The sequence below is a fragment of the Lolium rigidum genome, chromosome 7, assembly GCF_022539505.1.
Source record: "Lolium rigidum isolate FL_2022 chromosome 7, APGP_CSIRO_Lrig_0.1, whole genome shotgun sequence".
In the NCBI taxonomy this organism is placed as follows: Eukaryota; Viridiplantae; Streptophyta; class Magnoliopsida; order Poales; family Poaceae; genus Lolium; species Lolium rigidum.
The window spans coordinates 75,432,567-75,459,862 of NC_061514.1; the positions used below are offsets into that span (position 1 = coordinate 75,432,567).

Sequence of the window (27,296 nt, forward strand, 5' to 3'; positions counted from 1 at the left end):
TCTGTCATTCTCTGCTGTGATTGTAACACAGCGCTGTGCTGCGACGGTGCTCCATTGCTGTTTTGCTTCGATCGAAACTCGTCGATCCGCAAGGTCGTTGGCCATGGAATTGTTAAGCACGTACTACGACACGTTTGATTGGCCTCAGGCGTTGCAGGTGCAGAGAAAGGCGATCTCAGGTGTGTGTGATTGGCCTCTGCCGCAACTGTCGAACAAATGATGAAACGCTCGCCATTCTACTCCACTTTCCTGCAATACTGGTAGATTTACTTTAAACATGAGGAGTTACTTTTATTTCTGCACTGGCCACTGGGACAAAAGCTGCTTCTGCCGCTCTGCTAACGGCCTCTGCCACTATGCCCTGATGAAAGGCTCAAGCTGTTTTCTCTGCCCATTATTGGTGTCAAGCTGTAGGCCATTTGGGCACGAAAGCTGCCCTACCTTACGGCCATGCTTACGGAACTATATCTGTAAGTGGTAACGGCGGGCCACGGTGCCGCCAGCCCAAGCCCAATTACCCTGCTAAATAGACATCCAACAAAAACAGAAAAAACGTGGCGGCCACTCACGGTTCGCCCGCTACAGCCGCCGCGCGCCCGCGCCGCTCCCGAGTCCCGACCCCCTCCATGGCGATGGAGGCTGGCGCCGCCCCACCCCTCCGCTCCCCCACTCAACTACTCGTCTCCACCGCCGGAACAGCTCCACCGCCGCCGCCCCATCCCTCCGCTCCCCCCAACCTCTCTTCTCCCGTCACCTCCAACCCGCCCCTTGAGCAGCCGTCCGGCGAGATCTGTGAGGAACCACATGAGCCCGTCCATGCCCATGAGGAGGAGCAGGACGGCCGTCTGGTGCGGGAGACGGAGCAGGGATGAAGCAAGATTCGTCAGACGAAGAGACGGAAGAAGGTAAGATCTAGATCACGATTTTCATCTTCACCTCGATCTCCTGATGATACAATAGTGTGCACTTTTACTTTCCATGACCTTCTAGGTTACTGAATCTTACTGTCGATGTGTTGCTTGATAAAGCTATCTTTGAATTTCTGGAACTCAATGAAATGAATACTCATACTGAAGTTGTGGATTCCCTTCAGCCACAATTGCATACACATTTTCACTGTTGTTCACTACAGCTTCAGCAGCAACCGGTTTTACTAAAACCTAGCCCTTCTCCCTTCACTTTTACCTCGTTCAAGAGCCGGTAGATCAAGCAGGTGGTGATTTATGCCTCATTCAGCTCTGTTTTTTTTTCTCATCTAATGATTTATGCTCATATCATTATGTTCAATTATCCTGCGAAGATCAATCTATGAATATCTAGTGTCCGGTTTGTCGTACATGATCAATCTTGGCATAGAGTAATTGGCATCCGCTTTGTCTCTAGGAGTAGATAGGGAATGGAGATGAGGATCAATTAGGCACACATGCTGGTGTATAAAAATCGGCTCTGCCAAGAAAAATCATACTCCATCCCACTGTACTACTGTAAATAGCCAAGTATGCTGTCTGGTCATAATCAAAGTACAATAAGCAGTAGATTTAAATCCATAAATCTCTTCAGGACATGGGTTCAGTAGCTGAACCAACTGGTAACCTACATTGAACAATAGGTTTTTGGATCAACTGAACATCACTAGTGACTAACCATGCTACTGTGCTACTGTACATATAGTATGTTGTCTTTCAACAAAGCACCACATTTGGTGAATCTAATCTTTCAAGAAAACATGATCTTGTTTTACTTTTTCTAGCCAGAGTATATGAATTTCTGAATTTGTTAAGTGATAGTTACAGTATATGAATTTCTGAATTTGTCAAGTGATAGTTACAGTATATGAATTTCTGAATTTGTTAAGTGATAGTTACAGTATATGAATTTCTGAATTTGTCAAGTGATAGTTACAGTATATGAATTTCTGAATTTGCTATATTCCTGTACATTCAAATAAAACACACAGATAACATTCCTGTACATTCAAATGGAACAAAGAGAGTATTCAACAATATTTCTGCAGAGGAGTATTCAACAATATTGTTGTACATTCAAATAAAACAATATTTCTGTACTTTCATCTGCAGGTTATTAACTTCCAATGGAACTGAAGAATCAGTACAGTACAGCAGGTCCAGCAGCGGCGGACAGCGGGTTCCAGCATCTGGGGCGGAGCGCGGGAGTCCGCTAGCCCTGCGGCGCGGGGCGCGAGAGGTCGCCAGCGCGAAGGGCGGGAGGCCGCCCGCCGGCACGAGGATGTGAGCTCCACCTGGAGGCCCGCCGGCGCCAGGCGAGCTACATCAGCGGAGGCGCGGGAGGCCGCTAGCCCCGCGGCGCGCGGGCGCGAGAGGTCGCCGGCGCGAGGGCGGGAGGCCGCCCGCCGGCGTGAGGATGTGAGCTCCACCTGGAGGCCCGCCGGCGCCAGGCGAGCTACATCAGCGGAGGCGCGGGAGGCCAGCCGGTGCGAGCCGAGGGAGGCTGCCCGCCGGCGTGAGGCGTGGGAGCTCCACCGGCGGGAACATGCGACCGCGCGCAGGAGTCCGTCAGTGCAAGGCAAGGGAGATCGCCGACGCCAAGGGAGGAAGGGCGCCCGCCATCGCGAGGCGCGGGTGCTCCACCGGTGCGAGAAGCGCGGGAGTCCGCCAGGGCCAAGGGAGGGAGGTCGCCCGCCGGCGCGAGGCGCGGGTGCTCCACCGGTGCGAGAAGCGGGAGTCCGCTGGAGCCAAGGGAGGGAAGTCGCCCGCCGGCGCGAGGCGCGGGAGCTCCACCGGCGCGAGAAGCCACCGGCGGGAAGGTGCGTCGGGAGGATTGGATCGCCAGATCGGAACGACTTGGTGTTTAATTCAAAATAAGAAGGGCATAAATGAAAAAAACATTTTAAACTACACGTCTGACACATAAATCGTGATGAAGGGATTATGTGATGTCACGTTGATTGCAATAATGTGTGTACTTTTTGCAAAACTGATGTAAATAGCAGTTGAAAAGCATAGAGCAGCGAAACAATTGCCTTAAACGCATGAATAGCCAGGCAGCGAGGCATCAATTATTAGCACACTAGCGCAAACTGTAGGAGCAGCGAGGCAGGCAGCGAGCAGAGTGATCAATTGCTGGCGGGCAACCGGCCAGCCACTAATCCTAGCGGGAGTAAACGGCAAAGCTGCAGAGTCCCGTTCAGCTTAAAAGGCCACAAGCGGCATTTGGTGGGCCGCCACGGACGTGTCCGTTTACAGGTATATACGGAACGCAGATCTCTCTGCACGTCGATGGTTTTTACGTCGCAATGCTCGCAGGCTTCTTCAAGTGTTAGCACTGTTCCTCATTTACGTAGTAGCGCAGGTTTCATTGCAACAAGGAGCACATTTTTCACAGAGTGATTGGGAGAAGCCACTGGTGGCACCAGCCTGCTGGCTGTCCTTGGCGTCCGGCTGGTAGGTGGCAGCCAGCTGCATCCTCTGATCTGAGGTCTCTGGACTGGATATACCAGTGGCTGCTAGTGACTTGGTTCTTTTTTTTCTTTCAAGAAGATGAGTTTTTGACTTGATGTTGATAGTATTACGTCGCTTTGGAATAAGTGTCACAACTCTGTTTAGATACACGTTTTAGTGCGTAGATTGTTAAAATACATATAGCATAAACCTTCCAATTAGTTCGGGCTTTTAAAAAAACTTGCCTAGTGCATCAATCAAATATGGTATCACAGTAGGTCTCAATCTCAAATCCAAGCTAACGCACTATTTAATAAAATTAATTGTGGCCTTTCCATCCCACATTTATAGTCTCCCTCCCCGTACGTTGATCCCACGTCTAAGGTTTTCTCATGGCTACGGCCTTCTCACATGATCAACATTACGTTTAGGGGTGTGTTAAAATATATAGCATAGCCATTTCTAACAGCTTAAACTTTTAAAAACTTGGGTAGTGCATTAATTTAAGGAAGAATTTGCTACATGATACCGCTATTTTCTTGCGTTTGACAAAACACACCGCCCTATTGTTTCTTTGCCATGTGCAATTACAATTCCGTGCTACATTTTCCTGAACACACCACCTAGCTAAAAATGGTAAGTTTTGCACTTTATCTTTAAAACCAGTCATAGCATGGTTATCACACGCAAAAGTGTAAAACTTTCCGATTTTAGCTAGGTGGTGTGTTCTGACAAATGTGTCAGACAATTGTGATGGTTGCAAAGATATAATCGGGTGGTGTATTTCAGCAAACCGCGGAAAATAAGGATGTGTTGTAGCAAATTTTCCCCTTAATTTATTATAGATACATTTTTGAAAAATACTTCTGTACTTACACGTATGGGTGTGGGTGTTTCAGATCTTCAGTCTGTACTTACATTTTTTATCTAAAGAAGTATAACGTTTATTTTAGAACGGAGGGCAGAAGAGACATGCCAATATGCAATATGTATGCCACTGGCCTGAACTTCTCCTTGAGTGTGGGAGAAGATCCGACGACTGCTGCTTTCGTGCCGGTTCAGGCTCCAGCGGGATATTTGCTCGGCCTGGGGCGCAGCGCTCTCATGCACATTGTTATTAATAAATACAAATTTACGTAAATCTAATACAACAAGCGGGGATAGCTCAGTTGGGAGAGCGTCAGACTGAAGATCTGAAGGTCGGGTGTTCGATCCACCCTCACCGCATTCTTTTTCTCATTTTTTTAGACTCGCCAGCATTTTTTTTAACAACTCGCGTGCATTTATTTGTTCCTCCTGTCAAACAATTCGGGTTCGGCCAATCCGGCCCAGCCCAGGTGGAGGCTGGACCCTGGTTAGCAGGCCCGGCCCAGCTGTGAGAAACAAGCCGCGAGCGTCTTCTTCAGACGATGCACCTCGCCGTTCTTGTAATAAATCTCAAAAGAAAAAAAAAACTCGCCGTTCTTGTCCGCCGCCGGAGATCTTCAGAGCTTCTGTACGCGCCGCCGCAGAGCCCCGGCACGTGCTGTAGGCGCGGGTGTGGTAAGTCCGCCACTCAAAATCCAGCTCCACGGTTTTCTCTCCGTCGTCCCCATAGCCGGCGCAGCACCTTCAGCTGTAAAGCTCCGCCCTGCTTCATCACCTTCAGCTGTCTCGATTGGTTCCGAGGTCTGATTTTTTTTTTGAGCCATGATTTGTTAAACCCCACTGACCTTGATAAATTTCTGGTGTGCACCGGCACACCAACTAGATCCGCCCCGCCCCTGATGTTCTCAACCATTGTCCGTGTGTTCACAGGAGATGTCGTCGGTTGCTCTCAGTTGCCTATCGCTGTAATTGGAGAAACAGCGCATGGCGGCCGTACCACATCATCATCTGCTATATGAATTCGCCAAGGCCGCACTCATCAAAATATTCGCCTTTCCTTATGCCACGGTCTGTTGTACTGTATCCCTCCTCTATTTTCTGTTCTTCAGTTTCATTCCGGTCTGGGAACAACTGTGTAGCAGAGACTTGATGCTGACTTGCTTTTACGCATTGCAATATCTTGAAGGTATGCGACATGTACTGCAACGGTGGAGCTGATGCAGAAAAGTGGGGTGACGCCCAAATTGGTCGCTACATAGGAATCGGTAGGCTTATCCTGTTACTTCACTGTAACTTGAGCCCCTTCTTGGCTACTCTGCTTTGACTATCTGAATCTTAACCCGTGGTCAATCGACTGATGTCTGTGAATAGATGCTTCTGCACCGGCTGTCAGTGATGCTGTGCGTGAACTATGGGAGAACAAATGGAAGCATTTTACCACCGAGTTCATTTTGTTGAACCCTTCTGCTGTAGGCTCCTTTCCTCCAGCCATTCCTACTAGCACGAAACCGAAATGTTCAGAACTGACAGTTACGGCGGTTTGTATAACAGGAGGACTTTGAAACTCAGTTGCATGAAAAAGGCATCCAAGCGGATATAGTTTGCTGCATGCAGAATTTACAGGCAAGTTTGTCCCTCTCCACCTATATGACATGCCATTAAGCCTTGCTAATCGTCGAGTTGGTTTCTCTCCACCTATATGACAGTACTATTATTAAGCTTTGCTAATTTTCAAAGTTTATCCATGTTGAAAGATAGTTATGCTTTGAAACTGAGGAGCACGCAAAGAGGCTTCTCAATAACGTATCATCATTGCTCAAACCTGGAGGCTATTTCCTTGGCATAATTCCTGATTCATCCACAATATGGTATGGCCACCTCATGGATTTTTCTGTTTCGTCGTGGTGTAATTTTGTAGGCCTGAGCTTGCTATCTAATCTTTACTATGTGCTCTCCGATTGAAATTTGGCTCAAATAATTCAATTCTGAATCTTTATGATCTGCATCATATTTTAAATTTTGTAGGACAAAATATCAAAAGAACGTTGAGGCTTCACATAATAAGGGTCTCAAAACTGTTCCAAATAGCATCCGCTCCGAGAACTACACAATTACCTTCGAAATCGAGGAAGAAAAGTATGAACTCAACTTGTGTTTCTAAGCCCGTCTGAAAGGGTTTGGTATCTTGAGGTCTCACGGTCACAAGCCGAATGGTGCAGGTTTCCTTTCTTTGGAAAGAAGTACCAACTCAAATTTGCAAATGAAGCGATGTTTGAGAATCATTGCTTGGTCCACTTTCCCAGCCTTATGAGGTTACCATTTTCTCATTCATTTCTAACATTTTGTTGTATACTTCTGTTAATGTTAACTCAAAATAACTTGGGTCATGAAATTTTCACAATACTAAAATATATGTTGGAGCAGATTAGCAAGGGAGGTTGGACTTGAATATGTGGAGATCCAGAATTTGACTGAGTTCTATGATGACAACAGGTGCTCCCAAGTCCTATCTTATTAGATGTCTCTGTTATTAACATGAAATCATTTTATAAGTGATGCTTCATAGTATTTTGCTGTTTATTTACACGAGTTACTTCATTTTCTCCTCTTTTACAAAGAAATGGAATGTAATTACTAATACTAATCAGTGGTGGGGGTATCTGATGGTTTATTCTGGTTCTGACTGGCTGACTTCCAGAACACAGTTTGCTCCAATGCTTGGTAATTGTGGTGCCAATTTGGTGGATCCTCGTGGAAAGCTGGTTGCTCGCTCCTACGATATTTTAGGTGGTGTATCCTTTTTTTCTTCTCCTACATTCTGTTCATTCTGAAATCCCAATATGCTCAGTGCTTAACCTGATTTATGCAGGCTTGTATTCTACTTTTGTATTCCAGAAGCCTGACCCAGATGCAATACCACCTATTGTAACACCTGACTTGAATGATGCTGATGACGCTCATGAAGAGGTTCGCTCTTCCTTACCAAGCAGCTATAGACAATTTTTCCCCTGTTTCACTGGGCAATAATATTAGCTAACACTTGATTGACAAAACAGGAACGGCTCTGGAGGCAGCAGGCAGCAGTGGATGATGGGAGGCGCTCACAGGCAGATGTCATTCCTCTTGATCCTGATCAGAAAGGCATCCTGGGTCCGGGACCTGCAGATTTGAGACTTTAGTTTGCCAGAAATTCAGTTGTAAATGTGAACTTGCAGTGATGATGCGCCCTCAGTCGGTGGTGCATTGTAGTACTCTGTTTATGTTGTAACTTCTCCTGGTTTACTAGGTTGATCTTAAGCTTAGCTGGTTAGGTTAACGCAGGATTTGGATATTCGTTGAGTCCCACCAGAGTCCAGACCAATGGCTAACCACTGGCGCTGCAATTTCAGTTTTTCAAGTCAATGTTATATCAGTCACTAAAACGTGTTTAACCTAGAGGACAAACTTAAGTCTCATGCACTTTTCAAGATAATGCTAAGACTTAGTTAACTCGCAGCGCGTCATTGCTTGTGCGTGGTGTATCTTTTGTGCAGGGCATGGATCATCTCAGGATCTATGGTTGTTAGTTAGCTTTGTTTCTTTATCGAAAAAAGTTAGCTTTGTTTTAAGAGCAACTCTAGCATACCCCATTCAGCCCGAAACCGGATAATAACCGGGCGCATATTGCGTCCCGAACCAAACAGATGCTGGAAAAATGAGGCTATTTTTTTTTCCAGCAATACCCATTGCGGCTCGCGATGCTCCATATATGTTGATTTTGGGCCAATGTTCGCTGCATTGTTAGCACAATTTCAGGCAGTTCGTTTCCTTTCGCCTGGAGCCTGCCAAATTCCTGCAAACCTCGACCAAATTCCGGCGAAACCTTTGTAGCAGGAGTACCACACGACCGTGTGCGAGCATGGGGGCGCTGGAGAGGCTTGGGGCGGAGCGACGCGAGCCTGGCAGGCGGCGCGAGCGGAGCGGGTGGCACGGTCGGCGCAAGCGTGCCGTGCAGCGCCTACGAGTAGTTGTGGGAAGAAGATGGAGAAACTAATAAGGAAAAAAGAATATTCTGAAAATATGTTTTATTTGCAGTATGATTATGGAGTAGCGTTCGTGTTTTTTCCCCGATTTTTGCTAATGCAGTTAACCCCATTCACGCGATGCGGCAGTTAACCCCATCCACACAATGCGGTAGATACGGATGAGGTATTTGCTAGAGATGCTCTAAGCAAGAGTTCATAGTTCAGAATAGCTCGACATCTGCCATTCTAACAGCGTCGTGGCTTACCGGTCAAGCATCCATCATTGAAATAACGTTGGGATTCGTGCGTATCTGTGTGTGATATTAAAGTTAAGTTACAAATATTAAAACCTAATTATTCAGTCTATGTATCTTGTAGTGCGAAATCACAAGTAGAAATAGACGGTGCGGCTAGAAAAATCGCTTACCTCGACATGTGTGTATTGGCTGATTCATCGAAAAAAGGGAAATGTACTTTTGATTACACCAAGTGGGCCTTGCATAATGCCGGGCCAGCATCATTGGTACCAACTACCAACCGTATCTCGTCAATTCGATATCACTCAAATAGTATACTCCCTCCTTCACAGTTTATTAGGCGCACGCGTACCACTAGGTCATCAATTTAACCTATATAATTTAAATTATATAATACAAAAATTATATCATTAGAAAATAGAACATCTGAACTTTCTAATGATATAATTTTTATAACATATAACAAATACTAACTCCATCAAATTTACAACCTAGGAGTACGCGCGTGCCTTATAAACTGTGAGAGAGGGAGTAGCATTCGCGCTTTCCACGTGAAAGTTTTGTTTAATCCTTACCAATCATACTTCGCACAATTACGATTGTTTAAACATATAAGCTGTCTGTTTAGTGGTACGACCAGCCACAGCGCCCAGACAAGGGGTTGCCGAGAGAGTATATGAGCTACTCTTGAGTCTTGACAGGCTTTGTGCTACCGCAACTATACCTCGATCGCAGGCTCTCTGCTACACAATGTCATCCTCCGCCGGAACCTATCCCCAACAAGAAGGCCATGCCGAAACCAACGAAGAGCTCTACCAGCGGTTCACCAAGCTGGTGTCCTCCTGGCCGTGCTCCCAAGCCCTCTCCAGTTTCCAGCTCTACCGCCATGATAACGGCTGGCACGGCAGCCTGGCTCCAATGGTCGGCACAATGGTCGCCGACGCATGCTTCGCGGCGCGCCCCTCGGACGTCGTCGTCGCCACGCTGCCCAAGTCCGGCACAACGTGGATCAAGGCCCTCCTCTACTCCACGGTGCACCGGGCGGAGCACCCCGTGGACTCCTCCGACCATCCGTTCAACTCCCTCGGCCCGCACGAGTGCATCAAGTTCTTCGAGTACCAGCTCTACACGAGGAACAGGATCCCGGACCTCGACGAACTACCGGACCCGAGGCTCTTCGCCACGCACGTTCCGTTCGCGTCGCTGCCGAGGTCCGTCCTGGCGTCGGGCTGCAAGATCGTCTACGTGTGCCGCGACCCCAAGGACCACCTCATCTCGCAGTGGAGCTTTGCGAACAAGTTCAGGGTAAGGGACGGGCTGGAGCCGCTCTCGGTCGAGGACGCCGCCGATTTCTTCTGCGACGGCCTGTCGCCGTCCGGGCCATACTGGGACCATGTCCTCGGGTACTGGCGTGCGCACTTGGCGCACCCTGAGCAGGTTCTCTTCTTCAGGTATGAGGAGATGAGTCGGGACCCTGCGGCACACGTGCGGAGGCTGGCGGAGTTCGTCGGATGCCAGTTCAGCGTGGAGGAGGAGGAAGACGGCGTGGTGGACGCCATCGTCAGGCTCTGCTCGTTCGAGAACATGACTGGGCTTGAAGTGACCAAGCGCGGCAAGACGGAGCTCGTGGTCGGCGCCGTGGAGAACAGCTCCTTCTTTCGGCGTGGCGTGGTCGCTGACTGGGTGAACCATCTGTCGCCGGAGACTGCAGGGAGAATCGACGCCGTCACTGAGGCCAGGTTCAGAGGTTCCGGTCTCCGTATCTAGATAGATCGATCCGTCTATTGCACTCAGCAAATTGTGCAGGTAAGCACGGTCAGATTAACTGGCGCTTTTGGTTATGTAGTAGTTTCGATCTCCACAACGATGTCAGTGCTTTCGTGTCTTGCAAATTCGTAAAAGTGGTAGCGTAGGTTTTTTAATAAAGGATCGGTCGAGGTATTCTTCATCCCGTGGGGCGCGTGACATATATTTTTGCACCGATAGTGTGTGTATGGCTGAACAAACAATGCTACTGCTCACATGGCTAGAGATAACATTCACGGCCTATCCAAAGATGTGTGTTGTGTATAGTACTATCTCCGTTAGGGATTATAAGGGTATCTTTCGCAGTCGCGTCTCCCAAAGGTTTTTGGGGCGCGCCGGATATTTTTTCGGTCCCAGTCGCGTGTCCCAAAGTCCTCTTCGCCTGGCGCGGCCTAATACGATGTCCGGCGCTCCGAGGCTATCCCCGCTCCACAGGGGACGCGCCGGACAGAGTGAGAAACGAGGCGGGCGACCACTTGTCGGCGACCAAATCTAGAACCTTCGTTCCCACCTTTTATTTCTCGTCACGCCTCCCACCCCTCCGCCGCCACTCGATTTCCCGGCCGTCTCGACGGCCAATCTCTCCTGAGTCGGGCACCGTCGTGACGGCTGGCTCCCTCGCCATCATTTTCCCCGCCGCCGCTTCGCCAACGCGTCCTAGAGTGCGCCGACAAATCCGCCCCTCCTCCATGCACATAAGGTGTTCGGCGGCTTGTCTCGTAGGTGCGACATGTCGCTGTTCGACGCCTCCTCTGCCGCGGATGAATTTTAACCATTTGTTTTGTTTCAGGCATTGATAGCAACCAAATGTGGGAGGTGATGCAGTCTTGTGTGATCATGCACACCATGATCATCGAGGATAACCGCAAGAATCGGGTCAGGACACATGTTGGTCCCTATGAGTGTTAGGGCTCTGTAATTTACGTCACTCTGCCACCGACAAGTGACTGAAAGGTTACACACGTCTTATCTCTCTTCTCCCTCCTCTCTCGGGCATGTTTTTAGTATCCAGAATCTTCCATGATTTAACTTCACCACTCACGTATGCCGCCACCGAATCGAGGCTGCCGACGAACAAATTGACGTACCTTCTGCCAGAGTCAAACTTATTCGTCTCATTCTCGCCACCACGCAAATTGAGCTATAGCTTCCTGCCGCCGCCAGCAGGAGCTTGCTTTCGCCACCTAAACTAGTTCTTGGATGAAAAAATTGACCCCGCCTCCATAGTCATAGCTTGAAGCTGTGGGAATCGAACCTGGCGCCACCCCTGCTCGCAACCTAAGCCATGAGCTCGTCGAGGCTGTTAGCAGCTTGACGCAAGTCCAGGAGCCTGACCTCCACAGTAATGGCGTCCCGAGATGACCCAACCTTTGTTCGCTTTGTTTGGCGAAAAAAAGGCAAAACTCACATTTCTACCACACTCCATCCGGCCTAAATGGGTTTATCGTATAAAGCGATCATCCCAGGGAACTAATGATTATTATAAGTAACGTATTGTTGCAAAGGGTTTCAACCAACACTACAGGCTTTATTATGAGGATACCTCCAGTTCTGTAGTAAAATTTTCTACTATCTGACTTGTGTAGGCCATAAATGTATCCAACGGGTGGAGTTTACAGCAGTTAGATGTCAAGAATACGTTTTTACATGGCGTTCTGGAAGATGGAGTTTATATAAGACAAGCACTTGGTTTGAAGATCCACGTCTTCCGCATTATATCTGTAAACTTGACAAAGCTCTCTATGGTTTGAAGCAAGCCCCCCCTGCTTACTACTCTCGTCCCAGTTCTAAATTAACTGAGCTTGGGTTCACTCCCTCCAAGGTGACGCCTCTTTGTTCCTCTATAACAAGTCATGTATTACCATATTTGTTCTCATATATGTTGATGACATCATTGCCACTAGCTCCTCCTATAATGCTATCTCTGTGTTACTTTGGCAATTGAGTGAAAACTTTGCTATTAAGGACAAGGGGAGTTACATTTCTTCCTCGGTCATGAAATGCTACTAGTCTTGTTCTTACTCAGGCCAAGTATGCTACTGATTTGCTGACCCAAGTTAATATGATACATTGTACTTCTACATCTACACCTTTGTCCACTACATATCTATTGTCCTTAACTAATGGTTGCCCTCTTGGATACGAGGATATTACAAATTATCGCAACATTGTTGGTGCTCTTCAGTACTTCATATTGAAGCGTCTAGACTTGTCTTTTTCAGTTCAAGAAGTTTGTCAATATCTTCATGCTCCTACTACTACTCATTGGTCGGCGGTCAAGAGTATATAAGGAATTGTCAAAGGGGACTAAGACAGGGGGATCTGTTGTCCCCTACCTCTTTCTCTTATGTGTTGATGGCTTCTCATCCTTGTCGCTGAAGGCGCAAGCTGAAAATGCACTCAATGATGTTAACTTCGGTGCTCAAGGTCCTCACATCACACATTTGCTGTTTGCAGACGACATCATTGTGTTTCTGGAAGCATCAGATGACAACTTGCGAGCACTCAAGAGGGTACTCCAACAGTATGAAGCCAGCTCGGGCCAGAAGGTAAACTTGCAAAAATCGTCGATCTTTTTTGGTCTGGGCTGCAAGGATGATCGAAAGGATGCCCTTAAGAAGATAGTTGATATTGAGCAGGAGGCGCTTTCTGAGCGCTACTTGGGACTACCTACGGTGGTTGGTTGATCTAAGGAGGGTTGTTTTAAACATTTGCGCGAAAGATTAGGGGCTAAAGTGACGGGTTTGAAGGGGCAGGGCCTATCAAAGGCTGCTGGAGAAGTGCTAATCAAATCAGTGCTGCAAGTTGTGCCTGCCTATACTATGTCTTGTTTTCAGCTATCAAAGAAAATGTGTAACCAGCTTAGATCGATCTCGGCTGGTTTCTGGTGGGGTGCACAGAAAGGGAAACGGAAGGGTCACTGGATTGGATGGGAGAAGATGTGCGCAGCGAAGAGGGAGGGAGATATGGGCTTCAGAGATTTGGAGATTTTCAACCAAGCCTTGCTCGCTAAACAGGGTTGGCGGATTTTAACCCAACCGGACTCCCTATGCGCACATGTTCTTCGGGCAAGGTATTTCAAAAACGGTGGTTTTCTTCATGCTACATGCCCACGTCGTGCTCTTTTACTTGGAGGGGAATTATTCATGGTAGAAACCTTCTCAAAGAAGGCCTGATATGGCGTGTTGGTAGTGGGAGGAACATCCAGATTGACAAGGACAAATGGATTCCGCGGGCTGGTGCTCAATGTCCCACTGGTCGTAAGCTAGAAGGAAGAACCGAGACGGTTGCTGACCTCCTGGACAGTAATGGAAAGAGCTGGGATGAAAGTAAACTTCGGGAGAATTTTTTTGATGGATATGTTGCAGATATACTACAAGTCCCTGTTAGTGGTGTCGGAACTGATGACTATCTTGCATGGAACTATACAAAACAAGGCTTGTTTTCAGTCAAATCTGCCTACCATCTAAAAGTTCAACTGAAGAGAGTTTCAGTTGGGCGTGCGGAGTGCTCAAATACGTGTAGTTCTCATAAGGGCTGGCTCAGCTTTTGGGGTGCGGACATCCCAAACAAGGTAAAAATCCATGTGTGGAGGCTAGCCCGGAATGGTCTTGCAATGGGAGATGAGTTGCGGCGACGCAAGGTGAAGCAAGGGGTATTGTGCATTGCATGTGGCAGGGAAGAGACAGCTCTTCATCGCTTCTGGCAATGACCACACTCATCTTATTCCTGGGAGATTTTGTCGCAACTGTCGGGGTCTTCTTTCCCCAGACCACCAGATCCTATACGCGGCCATGAGGATTTAAAATGGTGGCTGTTGGATTGCTTCAACAGCACAAGCTAGAAGGAGTTGGAACTAATGTGTACCATGTTGTACCAGTTATGGCTGGCACACAATGATGCCAGGGACGCAGTCATGATAGAGGGACCTGAATCTATTGCTACACGAACACTCGCCTTGACTGAGGAATGGCACGAGGTCCATGCTAAACAGCTGAATGTACCTACCGCCAGACCAAGGGAGCGTTGGTGCCCTCCGGAGGAAGGTTTGCTCAAGTTTAATACTGATGGTTCATACTCTCTCACCGCAAAATATGGCAGTGGTGGCGTGGTGGTAAGAAACCACAATGGATGCTTTGTTGCAGGGGCATCTCATTTTTCCCCAAATGCTATTGATCCAGAGGGAGTTGAAGTCATGGCATGCAAGCGTGCGGCAGATCTGGCTAAAGAGATTGGGTGCCGAGGGTTCGTACTTGAGATATACTGCGCCAACGTAGTGAAGAAACTGAACGGGGAAGGAAGAGATAGGTCAGTGCTGGGACCTCTGATTGAAGACCTGAAGTCTACACTTCGTGACTTCGATCAGGTGAAGATTCAGCCAGTGCGACGCACAGGAAATGTAGTACCTCACAAGCTAACAAGGGAGGGCTGTAGTAATAAGGTGTGTAAGACTTGGGTTAGTCAGGTGTCGGATTGTATTGTCTCGGGGTTGTCTGATGACTTGATTGATGCTTAAATAAAGATGCAGCATATTCCTCTAAAAAAAAGTATATTAGGAATTGTCAAAGGTACACTCAATACATGTATCACATTTCAGAAGTCATACTCTACGCTGCTTAGTGCCTTTTCAGATACAGACTAGGTTGGTTGTCTTGATGAACACCACTCTACATGTGGCTTTGCAATATTCATTGGTCCTAACTTGATTTCTTGGAGCGATCGCAAACAAGTCATTGTCTCTCGCTCGAGTACTAAGTTGAGTATAAGGCTCTTGCTAATGCAACTGCGGAGTTAATTTGGGTTGAAACATTAGTTCGCGAACTTGGTATATCTTTCATAGCAAAACTATATTGATGGTGTGACAATTTTGGTGCAACTTATCTCTCTGTAAATCATGTTTTTCATTCCCGCACCAAGCATATTGGTATTGATCATCTTTTATTCGTGAAAGGAAGATCAACTTGCTGATGGATTTACAAAGATATTATATTGCCTGTCAAATTATTAAATGAGTTTAAACGTAATCTCAACATTTCCCCATGTTAAGATTAAGGGGATTGTTAGACATGTCATTTGTACCCGTGTAGGATATGATATTGAGAACAAGCAAGTGCGTGGGTACTTTCCCTATATGAGAGCATCCCACGATAGCGCAGAGGCGGGCACAGGCTGGGCGAGGCGCGTATCAACTGGGTGTTGGGCTACCACGTGTCAGCGTTGGATGGGCCAGGAAAAGAAACCACGCCGAGGCCGCGGTAAGACCAGTCACAATGGGGAGTATCATATAGTAGTATCATGCATATGTGTAAGGGTACATTGCCCCTATGTGTGGTTTTGGTAATTAATGACAACCCCTATGGACTAATGTTTTCATTGAGTTTATATGAAGGAATATTCCATAGGTACTACTTGTATTCCATGTGTTGGATTCAAGTATGGATGCCATGAAGATAAAGATACACCTTGTGTATTGGCATCAAGATCATTGTTTTAAAGATACATATGTGACATGATCAAGAAGAAGAAATGAAGATGGAGTTCTTATGTGGAACTCAATATTAGCCATGCTCTATCTTAAGTGAGTATGAGAAGATAAAAGGTTGATTTGGGCAAGTTCAAGATGAGCATCTCAAGTGGATCACATGCTTGAAGCTTGCCGTCCATTGGTGATAATGGACATGTGAAGATGTACATCTATGGAGCTTTCCCATCATGGTGTATGGGGGAGCATTTGTGAGTCTTCACGAAGCAACGATGATCAAGTTGTGGCATACCGGCTTGTATGGAGCTTGAAGAGCTATCATCAAGATCAAGCGGGATGCGCAAGACAAAGGTATGGCTTTGCTAGGTTTTCCTTTTACCGGTCTCAAGGTGGTTGATGGGAGACCGGATTATAGGATAGATAGCCGCACTATCAAGAGGGGCTTTCGGTTGGGTAACTTGATCACATCGTCTTAGGGAGCTCAATCCTTTGCATACTTTGCATATCCTTATTGCTTCTTGGAGTTTCTCCGTGTGAGGTTCTTGAGCTTGTTGCTAGCTTTACAACAAGCCCAAGTTCATCGAAAACGGAATCCGCATGCATCTTCTATTGCGTTTTCGAGTTTGGACGTCTTTACCGTTTCTTGACGGTGGGAGACTCCCTCTCTTAAAACATCTAAAAATATCCTGTGGGGTTCTATTCGTCGTTACCTTTCCAACAAAATTGGTTTCATGTCATTCGGGGTTCGGGAGCAATAGTTATTAAAGAAAAAGGAAAAAGGAAAAGGAGAAAAGAATAAAAGAAAAAAAAGGGGGAATGGGGCAGCCGGCCGGACCGGCCCAGCCGCCGGCCTTCCCGGTCGAAGACCGGCCCTGGCACCGGTGCCATCCGGCCGGGATCCATGGGCATTTTGGCCTGTGACCGGCCTCGGGCCCGGTCAGCAACCGGCCTACCCGGCGCCGCCTCGGCCCAACCGGCGCGCGGCCCGCTCCACTCCGCGCCGCCCACGCGCTGCCCCCGCGCGGCCGCTCGCCCCCACGCGTCGCGCCGCTCGCTGGGCCGCATCTCCCGCGCGCCCACTCGCCCGCACCGGCTGGGCCGCCTTGCCGCGCGCGCGGCTCTGCCCTCGTCCGGCCCCGGATCCGGCTTCGGCCGGCTGCCGACCGGCCGCTCCGGCTCCAGCCCGGCCGGCCGGCTCGTGGGCTGGCTGGGCCGACTTTTCTGGGCGTTTTTCACTGTGCATTTTTCTGTCTTTTCCCCCAACGGTTATTTTGCCCCCTTTGCTATAAATAGCTCTTCTTCCACCTTGAGCCAACCAGTTCTTCCTATTCTCTCACCTCCATTGTTGCTATTTGAAGAACTTGCTCTCCCCCTTGATTCCTCCAACCATTCTTGCTCATATTTGAGGATTTGAGAGAGGAGATCTAGATCTACACTTCCACCAAACCGTTTCTTCTCTAAGTGAGGGAATCTCTCGGGATCTAGATCTTGGAGTCTTTGGTTGACTTTACCCCTTGTTCTTCCTCTCCAATCTCATCCTAGCATTCGTTGCTTTGGTGAGATTTGAGTGTGAATGACTTGAACACCTCCGGTGTTCTTGCTTTGCATCATTGCATAGTGTTGAGCTCTCCACCACGATTTGTTCGAGTGAGAGACCGTGAGCTTGTTACTCTTGGAGGGTGACCTCCTAGTTGGCTTGGTGATTGGTGCTCCGGTGATCTCTTCAAGAAGATTGTGAAGAGGCCCGGCTTCTCCTTCGTGGAGCGTGTGAAGTGGTTGTGGAGCTTGCCATCTCCGGAGCGGAGGAAAAGCTAACCATAAGGAAAGGGCCATTATCCTTCGTGGGTGTGGTTCGGAGAATAGGGTGAGCCTTCGTGGCGCGGGGAATCCTTCGTGGGACCTCCACTCCTCCAAACGTGACGTACCTTGTTGCAAAGCAAGGGAACACGGGAATACATCCTCGTCTCCGCGTGCCTCGGTTATTTCTATACCCGAGCTCTCTTTCCTTGTGATAGCCATCGTGCTTGAAGTACATATATTTTGCTATCACTTGTGCTACATATATCTTGTGCCTATCTTGCTTAGCTCTAGTTGCTATTGTTACACTTAGTTGAGCTTAGCATATTTAGGGTTTGTGCTTGTGAATTAAACGATAGTTTAATTCCGCATTCTTACAAGACAAATCCACAAGAGTTTGTAATTGCCTATTCACCCCCCCCTCTAGGCGACATCTCGATCTTTCAATATGATATTAGTGTACGATACTATCTTCACAATGCATAGTATCATGTAGTAGTATCATATGTTACATGTATTTAATGATTTGTAGAATCTCAATGCAAAGTGTGTACAAGATTTGTTTGTCATTAATTTTTCTAGTTCTACCTGCTATGATCCGGTATCTACCTATGATACCACTATCATCTCTTTCATCATTAATTGATGTGACATATCAGCTTTTTTGCATGATACTAGCTATGATACTTCTATTGTGAGTAGTCTAAGGAGAAAAAGAAGTCACGAACCCTATCCAAGTCCATCCACATCCAGGTTCCCTTCCCCTGCTGCCACCGCCTCTTGCCTCCACGAGAGTCCTCCCGCTGCCGCCACCGCTCTCTCTCATCCTTGCCCCCAACCTCATGGCTCCTTCCCATCACAACAGCGGCGGCCTCTCCCTGCCACAAGGTTGAGGGTGGCGCAAACACCAGCGCTCTCGCGAGCGCGAGTCTCACAGCTGTGGTGCTAGCGATGACTTCTATGGAGGAGGCCACGTAAGAGCTGGGGACGCGGCGACTCGCTGGTGGTGGATCTTTAGAAGAGTGAGACTAGGGAGGCCTTGGCTAGGGCCACTCAGCAGGCACCACTGCAGGGGCAGCTCTCCATGTGTGGAGAAGCTCCTTCTCCTCCTCGGCTTTTCAGTTGCTTCAGTGGGATCCCAAGAATGAATAGAATATGAAGGATTTAGAGGGAGAGCTTGATGACACCTATAGCCTGTCACGCACATGAACAACAATTCAAGCCAGGTAGCATACTCTCTTCCGATCCCCAAATCCTAGCAACTATTACTCTTATTTTCTTGCTCAATCAATTGCTTACCTTGTTTACTCTCGCATGCTGCCTTGCAATCAATTCTAATCGAACTTGAGAAGCTGAGATTTATGTTGATCTGCTTACCTTGTTTACTCACTTCTAGATCTCTAGGCCAGTCATGGTTTTGGGAGTTGGCTATTACTGTCAAAATCTTTGTTGTTTGTGAAGTGTCCTGAAGTAGGATTATTATGGTTTAGATGTCACGGGCTTTTTTTATCTTTTTATTGCAATTCTTCGAGTAGATTGAAACTGTAGTCCTCTTTTCTTTTATCTTGATATGGTTAGTGTTTAATTTTTGAAATCTGCATTTGGATTTGTAGTTCTTGCGAGGTACCGGATATATTTCATATCAAAATTTAAATGGTTATACTTTATGGTTTCTCTTATTTCTCGTCTGCCTTTTAGTATTCATCATTACTGGTAAATAATTGCTACCTTTCCATATTATAATATAATATCTCATTCTGCTTGTGCATTAACATAAAATTTTCCTTTCAGCAGCAGCGATGCAAGCAAGAACTCAGGTCACAGATGTAGCTTTATCTCCCCTGTGGACACCCTATTATACATTTAATAAATATATCAGTGTCGATTGACAATTTTTCTCGTATACGTTTGCTCTTTATTTGTGGACCAATATTACCATATGCTGCATGAGACACCAGATCAGGTGAATAAGTTTTATCAAGATACCAACAGGATTGGCCGGCCAGGCTGATGGAGTCATGGAATATGTTGCAATATTGCCTGTAAGTTTTATCAAGATACCAACGGGATTGGTCGGCCAGGTTCTGATGGAGTCATAGAATATGTAGCAATATTGCCTCTAAGCTCTACTATGTGAATTTATTGCTACAACAGGTTCAACTTTAATCTTAACTAACTCTCCGTATTTCCATCTCTTCTGTGTTTGAATAGGAGATTGACAATATCCGTATCAGCTGTATATGAGTTTTCTCAAGTCTAGGCTATGTTTCTCAATGTAAGCCTATTATATGTGTGGTCTCCTTGATTTGGTGAATTACTTTTTACTTGATTAGTTGCAGTTGGATGGTCTGGAACATACTTATATATACTCTGAACCTTCCTCACACCTGTTTTTTCAGAAATTCTATCAACAACTTTGCGGGAAGCTATGGAAGTATCCTATCATATTTAAACTCGTTTTCTTAGAGGACTTCTCAAGTGTTTAAAGCTAAATTACTTGCCCTTGTATTGTATTTAAGCACTTAAAGTTATTTTTGCTGCATGAACTTTTCCCAAAAGCTGATTCCTCATTATCTCCATTTCAATTCAATGCTATCTAGGAGTCAAAGAAAACTAGAGCGAGGTATGTATGAGTGCATAATTACATGAGAACTAACCAGTCATAACCTTATGGATTCTTAGAGGAAACTCCAGAGTTGATATTCCATGTGAAAGCTAAAAAATTCTAAATGGTAAGATTTATATTTGTCAGATGCCCTTTTCTTAATGTTACCCTCCACATATCGTAGTGTCATCTCTGCCGATAATCAGGTGGTGTTTTGTTGCTTGACAATCATGTAATTTATTTAATTGGTACGCTTTCTTGGTACATGGTATATCTCAAAGTGAATATCACCGTATAAATCTGTTGATAATATTATGGTTGTTTTCTGGAGTTGTCAAAAATAGATCATTGATGCTGGTTTCAGGCTTGTTTGCTCCTGTATTAATTGATTTCCTATGATGTCAATTGTTATGGTGATAAATTTGCTGTGGTGCGATATCCGAATAATCTTTTATCTTTCACAAGTAGAAACTATTACGCCACTTTATTTTTGTTTTTTTCTCATCTGTAGTACACAATAGTGTAGATATTTGTTTGCACCGAAACTTTGTTTTTCGTAGGATTTAATGAGTATGAAACAATAGAGGTTATGGTGATCCCTACCCTAATATGCTTTTTGGTTTCTTGTGAGCTTACTTCCACTTTAAAAATCAGGTAGTATAACTATTGTATTTTGTTTCTTATTTCTTATGCTGAAAGTGATTGAAGCATATGATTTAGTCTATTGCTGATTCACCATGTTGTGTGAGGCAGTTCCTTCCCATTGCACCATAATGATCTTTAGTTCCCACGTAAGCAGCCAATAACTATTTTGTATATTTGGTAGGACGTAAAGGCTATTCTAATATTTCAGCCATGCTTATTGAAAATGTAATTCATTCAAGCCGTGATTTTTATTGTTAGCCTGCTACCTTCCATTTTAGTTATGGATTATCGTAGGTGCAAAGTATGGCTTCCATAGTGACTATACTCTTTCCCTGTCTGTTAACCTAAGGTTGCATTTACTGTTTACAGTGGAAACTATTTATTGTAAATCTAGTATAGTTGTTGATCTTTGAATATTTTTGTCCATTGACCACTTAATTATGTTTTATTTCCTCTTTTATCCATTAAATAGATGTACCCCAAATATGATTTCTTTGTGCTCGTTTATTCTTGTTTGACATTGATGCAAATATTTTTGTCCATTGCTCACTTAGTCATGTTTTATTTCCTCTTTTATCCATTAAATAGATATACCCCAAATACGATAATTTCTTCATGCTCGTTGATTCTTGTTTGACATTGATTCAAATATTGCTGGTTGTGACTGTCTGTGAAACATCATTCTTCAAATCATGCGGGTAATTGTGATTTATTGGATTTTTCTTTAGCAAGATGTGGCTCTGGTTGTGTGGCTTGAGATAATTTTTTATATCAAAATGGACAAGAGAGCAATCAGCTTAGTTCCTGCTACTGGATTTGCTCCAGTGATGCTTTGCACTCCCATCATCACCATGTCAGCATTATCAACAGGTCCTCTAATTTCTCCGGGGCTATCTCTAACCGATGAACACATGTTACAACTAATGATGATATTGATTCGGTGCAGAGTTTCTTGTTTCAGGTTGGAGCAGGAGTTGCTGGAACCTTAATGCATGAATATAAGTGGGTTTTATTTTTCTCTTCAGATTTACCCATTGAGTATACCCATATGGGATGCAATAATAAGAAGGATTAGCTTTTACTTGGATTTTGTAAAATGACCAAATGTTTGTATTATTGTTTACTACCTGTTAAGATCTGTTCATACACAAAGAAATATGGATCAAGGTTCCTGCATGACTGGGACGTTGATTAGGATGCACCTGACCAGCTAGGAGGCGCCCCAAGGGCCGCCCCAACCACTAGTAGTATACCAATCCTATATGATCTCTCTATGTAAGGGCCACATGTCCTGCCTAATATAAAACGTAATGGATGCCCTGATCGGGGCTATCCTTCCTTCACATCAACAAGTGTATGTAGATATTTATGAGTGTTTGCCTCTATACTGTGTTTTGCAAAAGTAAAAAGTTATCCATCGTTCTACTGCACTCAACAAATTGTGCTGGTTAAAGCACGGTGATATTGATTGGCACCTTTGATTCTTTATTAGACAAAGTATGGTTTATTTCTTTAAAGTTTAAGTATTACATCCGACATCTGCATAATTGACGTTTTTGATTATGTACTCCATTTCATACATAGTATGTGTTAGGATCTTGGTTCAAATTTATACTACTCCCTTAGTAAAATCCTGATACTTTTTGGGAAGTAAAGTTTCGATCTCCACAACAATGTCAGTGCTTCCTTTTCTTGAAATTTCATAAAAGTGTTCTTTAATAAGGATCGATTGAGACATTGTACTCAAACAAAGATCGTTGTTCAATAGAAGATTCATTTATTAAAATACACCTAGGAAACTAAAAAAAGTTGGAAACAAAATCATAACATGCAATTAGAATAAGAGTATATATGTCGATTGAAAAGCCTTAGTTTTTTGCATCTTCCGAACTGACACCTGTTTGCGTGTGATGGAGACCACATGAAGCTTGACGGGTTCCACGAATAGTCTTCCATCTTTGCTCTCCACCACCTCGATGAGCCTCACATTCTTCGGTCCTCTTATTACCTTCATTATTTTCCCAAGGAATCGTTTGGTTCATGAGGGGGGTCACCCTACATCCATCTATCAGTTCAAACGACTACAATTGTCCTTTATGTACGCTGTGTCTATTTTCAGATAAAGTGGGGATGGTGCGCAAATTATATTTGAATCCAAAGCTGAAAATTGCAGTCGTCATTTGCAAACATGTCAAAGTTATCTCATTTTCTACCGAATACCTTTTTTAGAGGTATCAGATGCCTTCTCATGTAGTCATGTCTCCACTCTCCACCAAGCTTGCACTATGGCAATCTGGGCTTGGTCCTGCATAAAACTATAATTCTTCTAATGAAATTTTGACTTTGCCACCACTTTTTGTTCCGCAGATAAAAATCTACCATATCTTTTTCAGGTTGTGTCATAGAACATTAAAGACAAATTGACAATGTTTCTAACCGGTGGGACCCACTTGTTAGGCCCAATTTGTTGACATGGACTAGGACCCACTTGTCAGCCCACATAAAAATCCATGTTTCCACACACTATCTCCCATTCTCTCCCATTTCGTTGACTCCCGAGCGTAAACAAGTCGGAGCGCCACGGGAGATGATCTATGATGCCATGAACCTGCACGTGGCCCCGATCCCGTGGCTCCATATCCGGCGTGCCTGGCGTTGGCGACTCGTCCTTGTTCACGGGGAGGTGGGTGCGGTGGGAATCTCGGGGTGAGCAAGGTGTAGCTCGAGCAGCGATCCCTGCCATGGTCGAGCTCGAGGCGCGGCGGAGGCACTCGACGAAGAGCCCGGTGAGGTGTGGGGGTGGGGCAGGGGGATGTGGGGGGCACAACGGTGAAGGCCTCCCGGCCTTGACTGGCCTCCACCTGCGCATCACCGGGGAGGGAGAGGGGGGAGCATGAGGAAAAAGACAAGCTCTAACCGGAAGGAAGGAGATGGCTGATTTTTTTATTGCGTTGACTAGTGGGATCAGTCCACCTAAGTCTGACGTGTAGGCCCTCCCTGTCAGAAACTTTGTGTCTAGTATGAGACAACCTAGAAAAAAAGTATGGTAGATTTTTATCCATGGAACATAGTTAAAATTTCGTTTGAAAAGTGGTAGTTTCACGCTAACAACTTGCTGAGCCTGGTTGACACTTTGGTAGTGCGACAAAATACAAAGTTCATTTGCATTGGGCTTAGGCAGTTGCCGAGTGGCCAGAAGGAACCCTTTCTCAGTGCTCATGTCGCACGAAGACAACTAAGAACTGAACAAAACCACACTTCTAGAGCCACCTTATTATTCATCATGCACGCTGAGCACGAACACGCAAAAGAAAAGGGAGAAACTTAAACGGTGGACGGCGCCTTCTTGAAGACGACGACATGGTACGGCTCGGTGGCGCCCAAGAACCACGCGCCGCCCTTGCCGTCCCTGAACACCCCCAAATCCTGGCACGAGTTCCCGTCGCCTCCGCAGGACATCAGCTTGTACTCGCGCGCCTCCGAGCTGCCAATATACTTCTTGATGCGGAACACGTTCTCCCTGCCGCTTGGGCTCGGCTCCCTGACCGGGCCGGTGATCACGTGCCGGCGGCCGAACAGCAGCTCGCTGTCGATGTGCCACTCCGTGGACTGCACGCACGTCGTGTAGGCGCGGAAGTGGATGCGGACGTCGGTCGAGAGGCGGATGATCTGGTCGGACGGCGCGCCACCGTGCGGAGTGATACGCACGGGGAGCCCGTCGCCGTGCCCGCTTGGCTCCTGCGCGACGAAGAGCGGGCAGCGGCGGCCGTGGCCGGGCGCCATCTTGAGCCCTCCGCCGTGTGCGCGGTTTGCCGCGAGCACGTAGTAGTTGGCGTCGGCGCGCAGCTCGTGCCCGTCCGTGTCGTAGACCGGTGAGGTATCAGCGCTGCTGCACGAGAGGGTGGAGATGGCTAGAATGGAGAGGAGGAAGAGGAGGAGGGGATGGACACGGTGGCTACCCATGGCTGGCTAGATTGTGTTCGAGGACAAGAGCCAAGAGTGTGGTTTGGTCGGCTTTTGAGTGAGGCATCACGGGTGCTCCATGTCTGTACTTATAGTGATCCCAACGTGGAGTCGCTAGCTTGCGTTTCTGGTGAGTACTATTTTTTTTTTTTTGAGTACTAAGGAGAACCATTGGATGATTTAAAAAAAAAAGGACAACCATTGGATGAAATCGTTGCATTACTACTGGCCTACTGCCCTACTGGGAGTCTGCAGGGATACATCCTCCGTGTAATTTCTGCCAATAATTGCGACTTCCTACTGAAAAGTATATTGCTCCCGGAAATCTCTCAAGGATTCCATTCCGCAAAGGTCCAACAAGTTGTCCCATGCACCATCTAAAAAAAAAAAGTTGTCATCTTAAATTTTACCTGGCGTCAACGGAGATGTCATCATCTAAAATAAGTGATTTTTGGGTTTTCGTTCGATGATGAGATCTCCTTACCGGCGTTAATGGTGTTGGAAGCTTAAATTTGTCTAGGTATGGACCTTTAGACCTTGTTTCGCCATATCGATTCTGGCCATTTTTTCATGGTTGCCGTGAGGAGGATTTTCCTTGAAATACGTGTCTCAGCTGCTACATCCTGGTGATTCGTACTCTCGGCTTCCAACGGCGTTGATCGGAAAGTTTAGATGCTTTTCTCTGTAATGCTGGTGTATGTGCTCTTGTCGTTGTTGATTGATTATTTTAATAGTTGAGCGTGTGCATGCAGCCTTAACATTGCAGCTTAAATTAAAATTGTGGGTGAACCTTTGTTGGCAATCATAGGTATGCGGTTTGATATTTTGTTATTTATCTTCGGTGCCTTTAGAAAAACACGAGGTTGTGTCATAAAAGAAGAAAGAGTTCAAATACCACGAAGATTTGCTCGTTGTAGTTTAAAATAGGACTTAAAATCCAATGCAAGATCGATGGGTTGACATCTCTCGATGGTGCAAACAAGACGATACGCCGGTTGTGTGACTAGCTTTTCGAAAACAGACCGTTCTACTTTGAAATTCATTCAGTCAATCAATCCACACAACTCACAAGTTCAAAACGACGTTACTTCGGGATAAGGCCCTATGTACGCAACTCAACGCGGCGCGGCGTATGCGGCAAGCTTTGCTGCTCCCCAACCAACCTAATTTGGCTACTCCATGCTCCGGCTACGTCAAGCTGCGAAAAAGTTGAGATCGATCAGGACACGCGTATCGGCTCCGATCGTTCAAGTTCTGCTAACGCCACGTACGAGGCGAGCTGGAACTGGGTTCAGTTCGTTTGCATCATGAACCAACCGCTTCTTCGATCGGCCGCTTTAGGTGCATTTCCATGTCTTCTCTTCGTTTTTGCGGCAGGCCATCGGAAACCACCAGGTGTTCTTTAACTCGACATGCCGCTAACGTCGTGCCCTTGCGCGATATTCCGTTCAAAATGTTTTTTTTGTATTGGCTTTTTTGGCTTGTGGCACATGGGCCGGTGATCACTGCAGACTGCAGTGCACGGTAGGTCTCTATGTCGTTTGCCGCCGTGTGGCCCGAACATATAAATTATGTCTAGAAGAACAGCCCAGCTATAAGACCTCTGATTCCAGCCCATCAAAGATAAAAATAGGTTGGTTTAATAATCATAAATTAGGGCGGGCTGAAGATTTTGTGGATAGATTCTCAAAGTCACTTTTTATTTACGAAAATAAAGGGGAAAATCTAAAGGCGCCGGCTGAGCATCCTCCAGAGGATGAGGGAGAAGAGTATGATGGGGCTTAATCATACATTCCAACGTTTTGCTGAGACAGTGATGAATAAGGGGGAAAAGACTGTCTTGAGATCGCGTGGTACACGTGATAAGCTACTTTCAAACAAGCAAACAAAAAAAACTGTCTTGGGAAGATGTATGGGTGAATTATTCACCTCTGTCATTGCAATTCATGTGGCTGTATATGGTTTCTTTAACCAAACTGTCTACCGAGAAGAGTGATGTAAGAAGGGTGGGGGTGCATCAGGCTTAGGTGAACCTTGTGGGGAGACACTACCGAGCAATTAATATGGGAAAATCTAGAAAGTTTGGTGGATAATATCTAGCTGAATGGTGAGCCTAATAGAGTGCATTGGAACATTGGAACCTCTTGTCAGTTTAAAGTTACATAGTCGTCATGCAAGCAGGTGGTGGTGGTGTAATCTGCAAAGTCTCAGGATTGTGATGCCCTTCGATAGCGCCGTGGCACTCCTCAATGCAATGTTTATGCCCGTCTTCCTGGTGATGGTCGTCATGCGAGCACGCCCGGTTGTGCTTCTCAAGTGCACCTGTAACCCACTCCCTCCTCCTTGTTGTGTTTGTGTGTTGGTGTGTTGTTTTTGTTTTGTCTTACCTCAAGTTCCCCTATGTAAAACTCTGGTTCACTTAAACACATCTTGTAATAGACTGCATAGTCT

General features: G+C 46.2%; 3 protein-coding genes, 1 long non-coding RNA gene and 1 other non-coding gene across 6 annotated transcripts; 4 read left to right on the forward strand and 1 right to left on the reverse strand.

Moving 5' to 3' along the window:
• The first annotated feature begins 126 nt into the window (after positions 1-126).
• On the forward strand, positions 127-10,445 carry LOC124678761 (cytosolic sulfotransferase 5-like). The gene is made up of 2 exons (XM_047214620.1): positions 127-150; positions 9,283-10,445. Exon 2 carries the CDS (start codon positions 9,298-9,300, stop codon positions 10,312-10,314), a length of 1,017 nt encoding a protein of 338 aa, XP_047070576.1. The 5' UTR covers positions 127-150; positions 9,283-9,297; the 3' UTR covers positions 10,315-10,445.
• TRNAF-GAA lies at positions 4,574-4,646 on the forward strand. The gene has a single exon. It is a non-coding gene; the product is annotated as a tRNA-Phe (tRNA).
• LOC124674354 (mRNA cap guanine-N7 methyltransferase 2) lies at positions 5,228-7,577 on the forward strand. 2 transcript variants are annotated; one of them, XR_006992985.1, is made up of 11 exons: positions 5,228-5,354; positions 5,473-5,551; positions 5,658-5,755; positions 5,838-5,909; positions 6,045-6,154; positions 6,312-6,422; positions 6,506-6,598; positions 6,711-6,779; positions 6,992-7,073; positions 7,156-7,253; positions 7,343-7,361. XR_006992985.1 is itself a non-coding variant. In XM_047210392.1 (11 exons), exons 1-11 carry the CDS (start codon positions 5,271-5,273, stop codon positions 7,463-7,465), a joined length of 1,026 nt encoding a protein of 341 aa, XP_047066348.1. In that variant the 5' UTR covers positions 5,230-5,270; the 3' UTR covers positions 7,466-7,577. The 2 variants fall into 2 exon arrangements, 1 of the variants encoding a protein (XP_047066348.1); XM_047210392.1 differs by having other exon boundaries at positions 5,230-5,354; positions 6,985-7,073; positions 7,343-7,577.
• A 9,277-nt stretch (positions 10,446-19,722) lies between the features above and the next one.
• LOC124676678 lies at positions 19,723-21,979 on the forward strand. The gene is made up of 2 exons (XR_006993747.1): positions 19,723-19,941; positions 20,032-21,979. It is a non-coding gene; the product is annotated as an uncharacterized LOC124676678 (long non-coding RNA).
• A 2,164-nt stretch (positions 21,980-24,143) lies between these two features.
• Positions 24,144-24,845, reverse strand: LOC124671554 (endogenous alpha-amylase/subtilisin inhibitor-like). The gene has a single exon (XM_047207914.1). It carries the CDS (start codon positions 24,843-24,845, stop codon positions 24,207-24,209), a length of 639 nt encoding a protein of 212 aa, XP_047063870.1. The 3' UTR covers positions 24,144-24,206.
• Between the last annotated feature and the right edge of the window lie 2,451 nt (positions 24,846-27,296).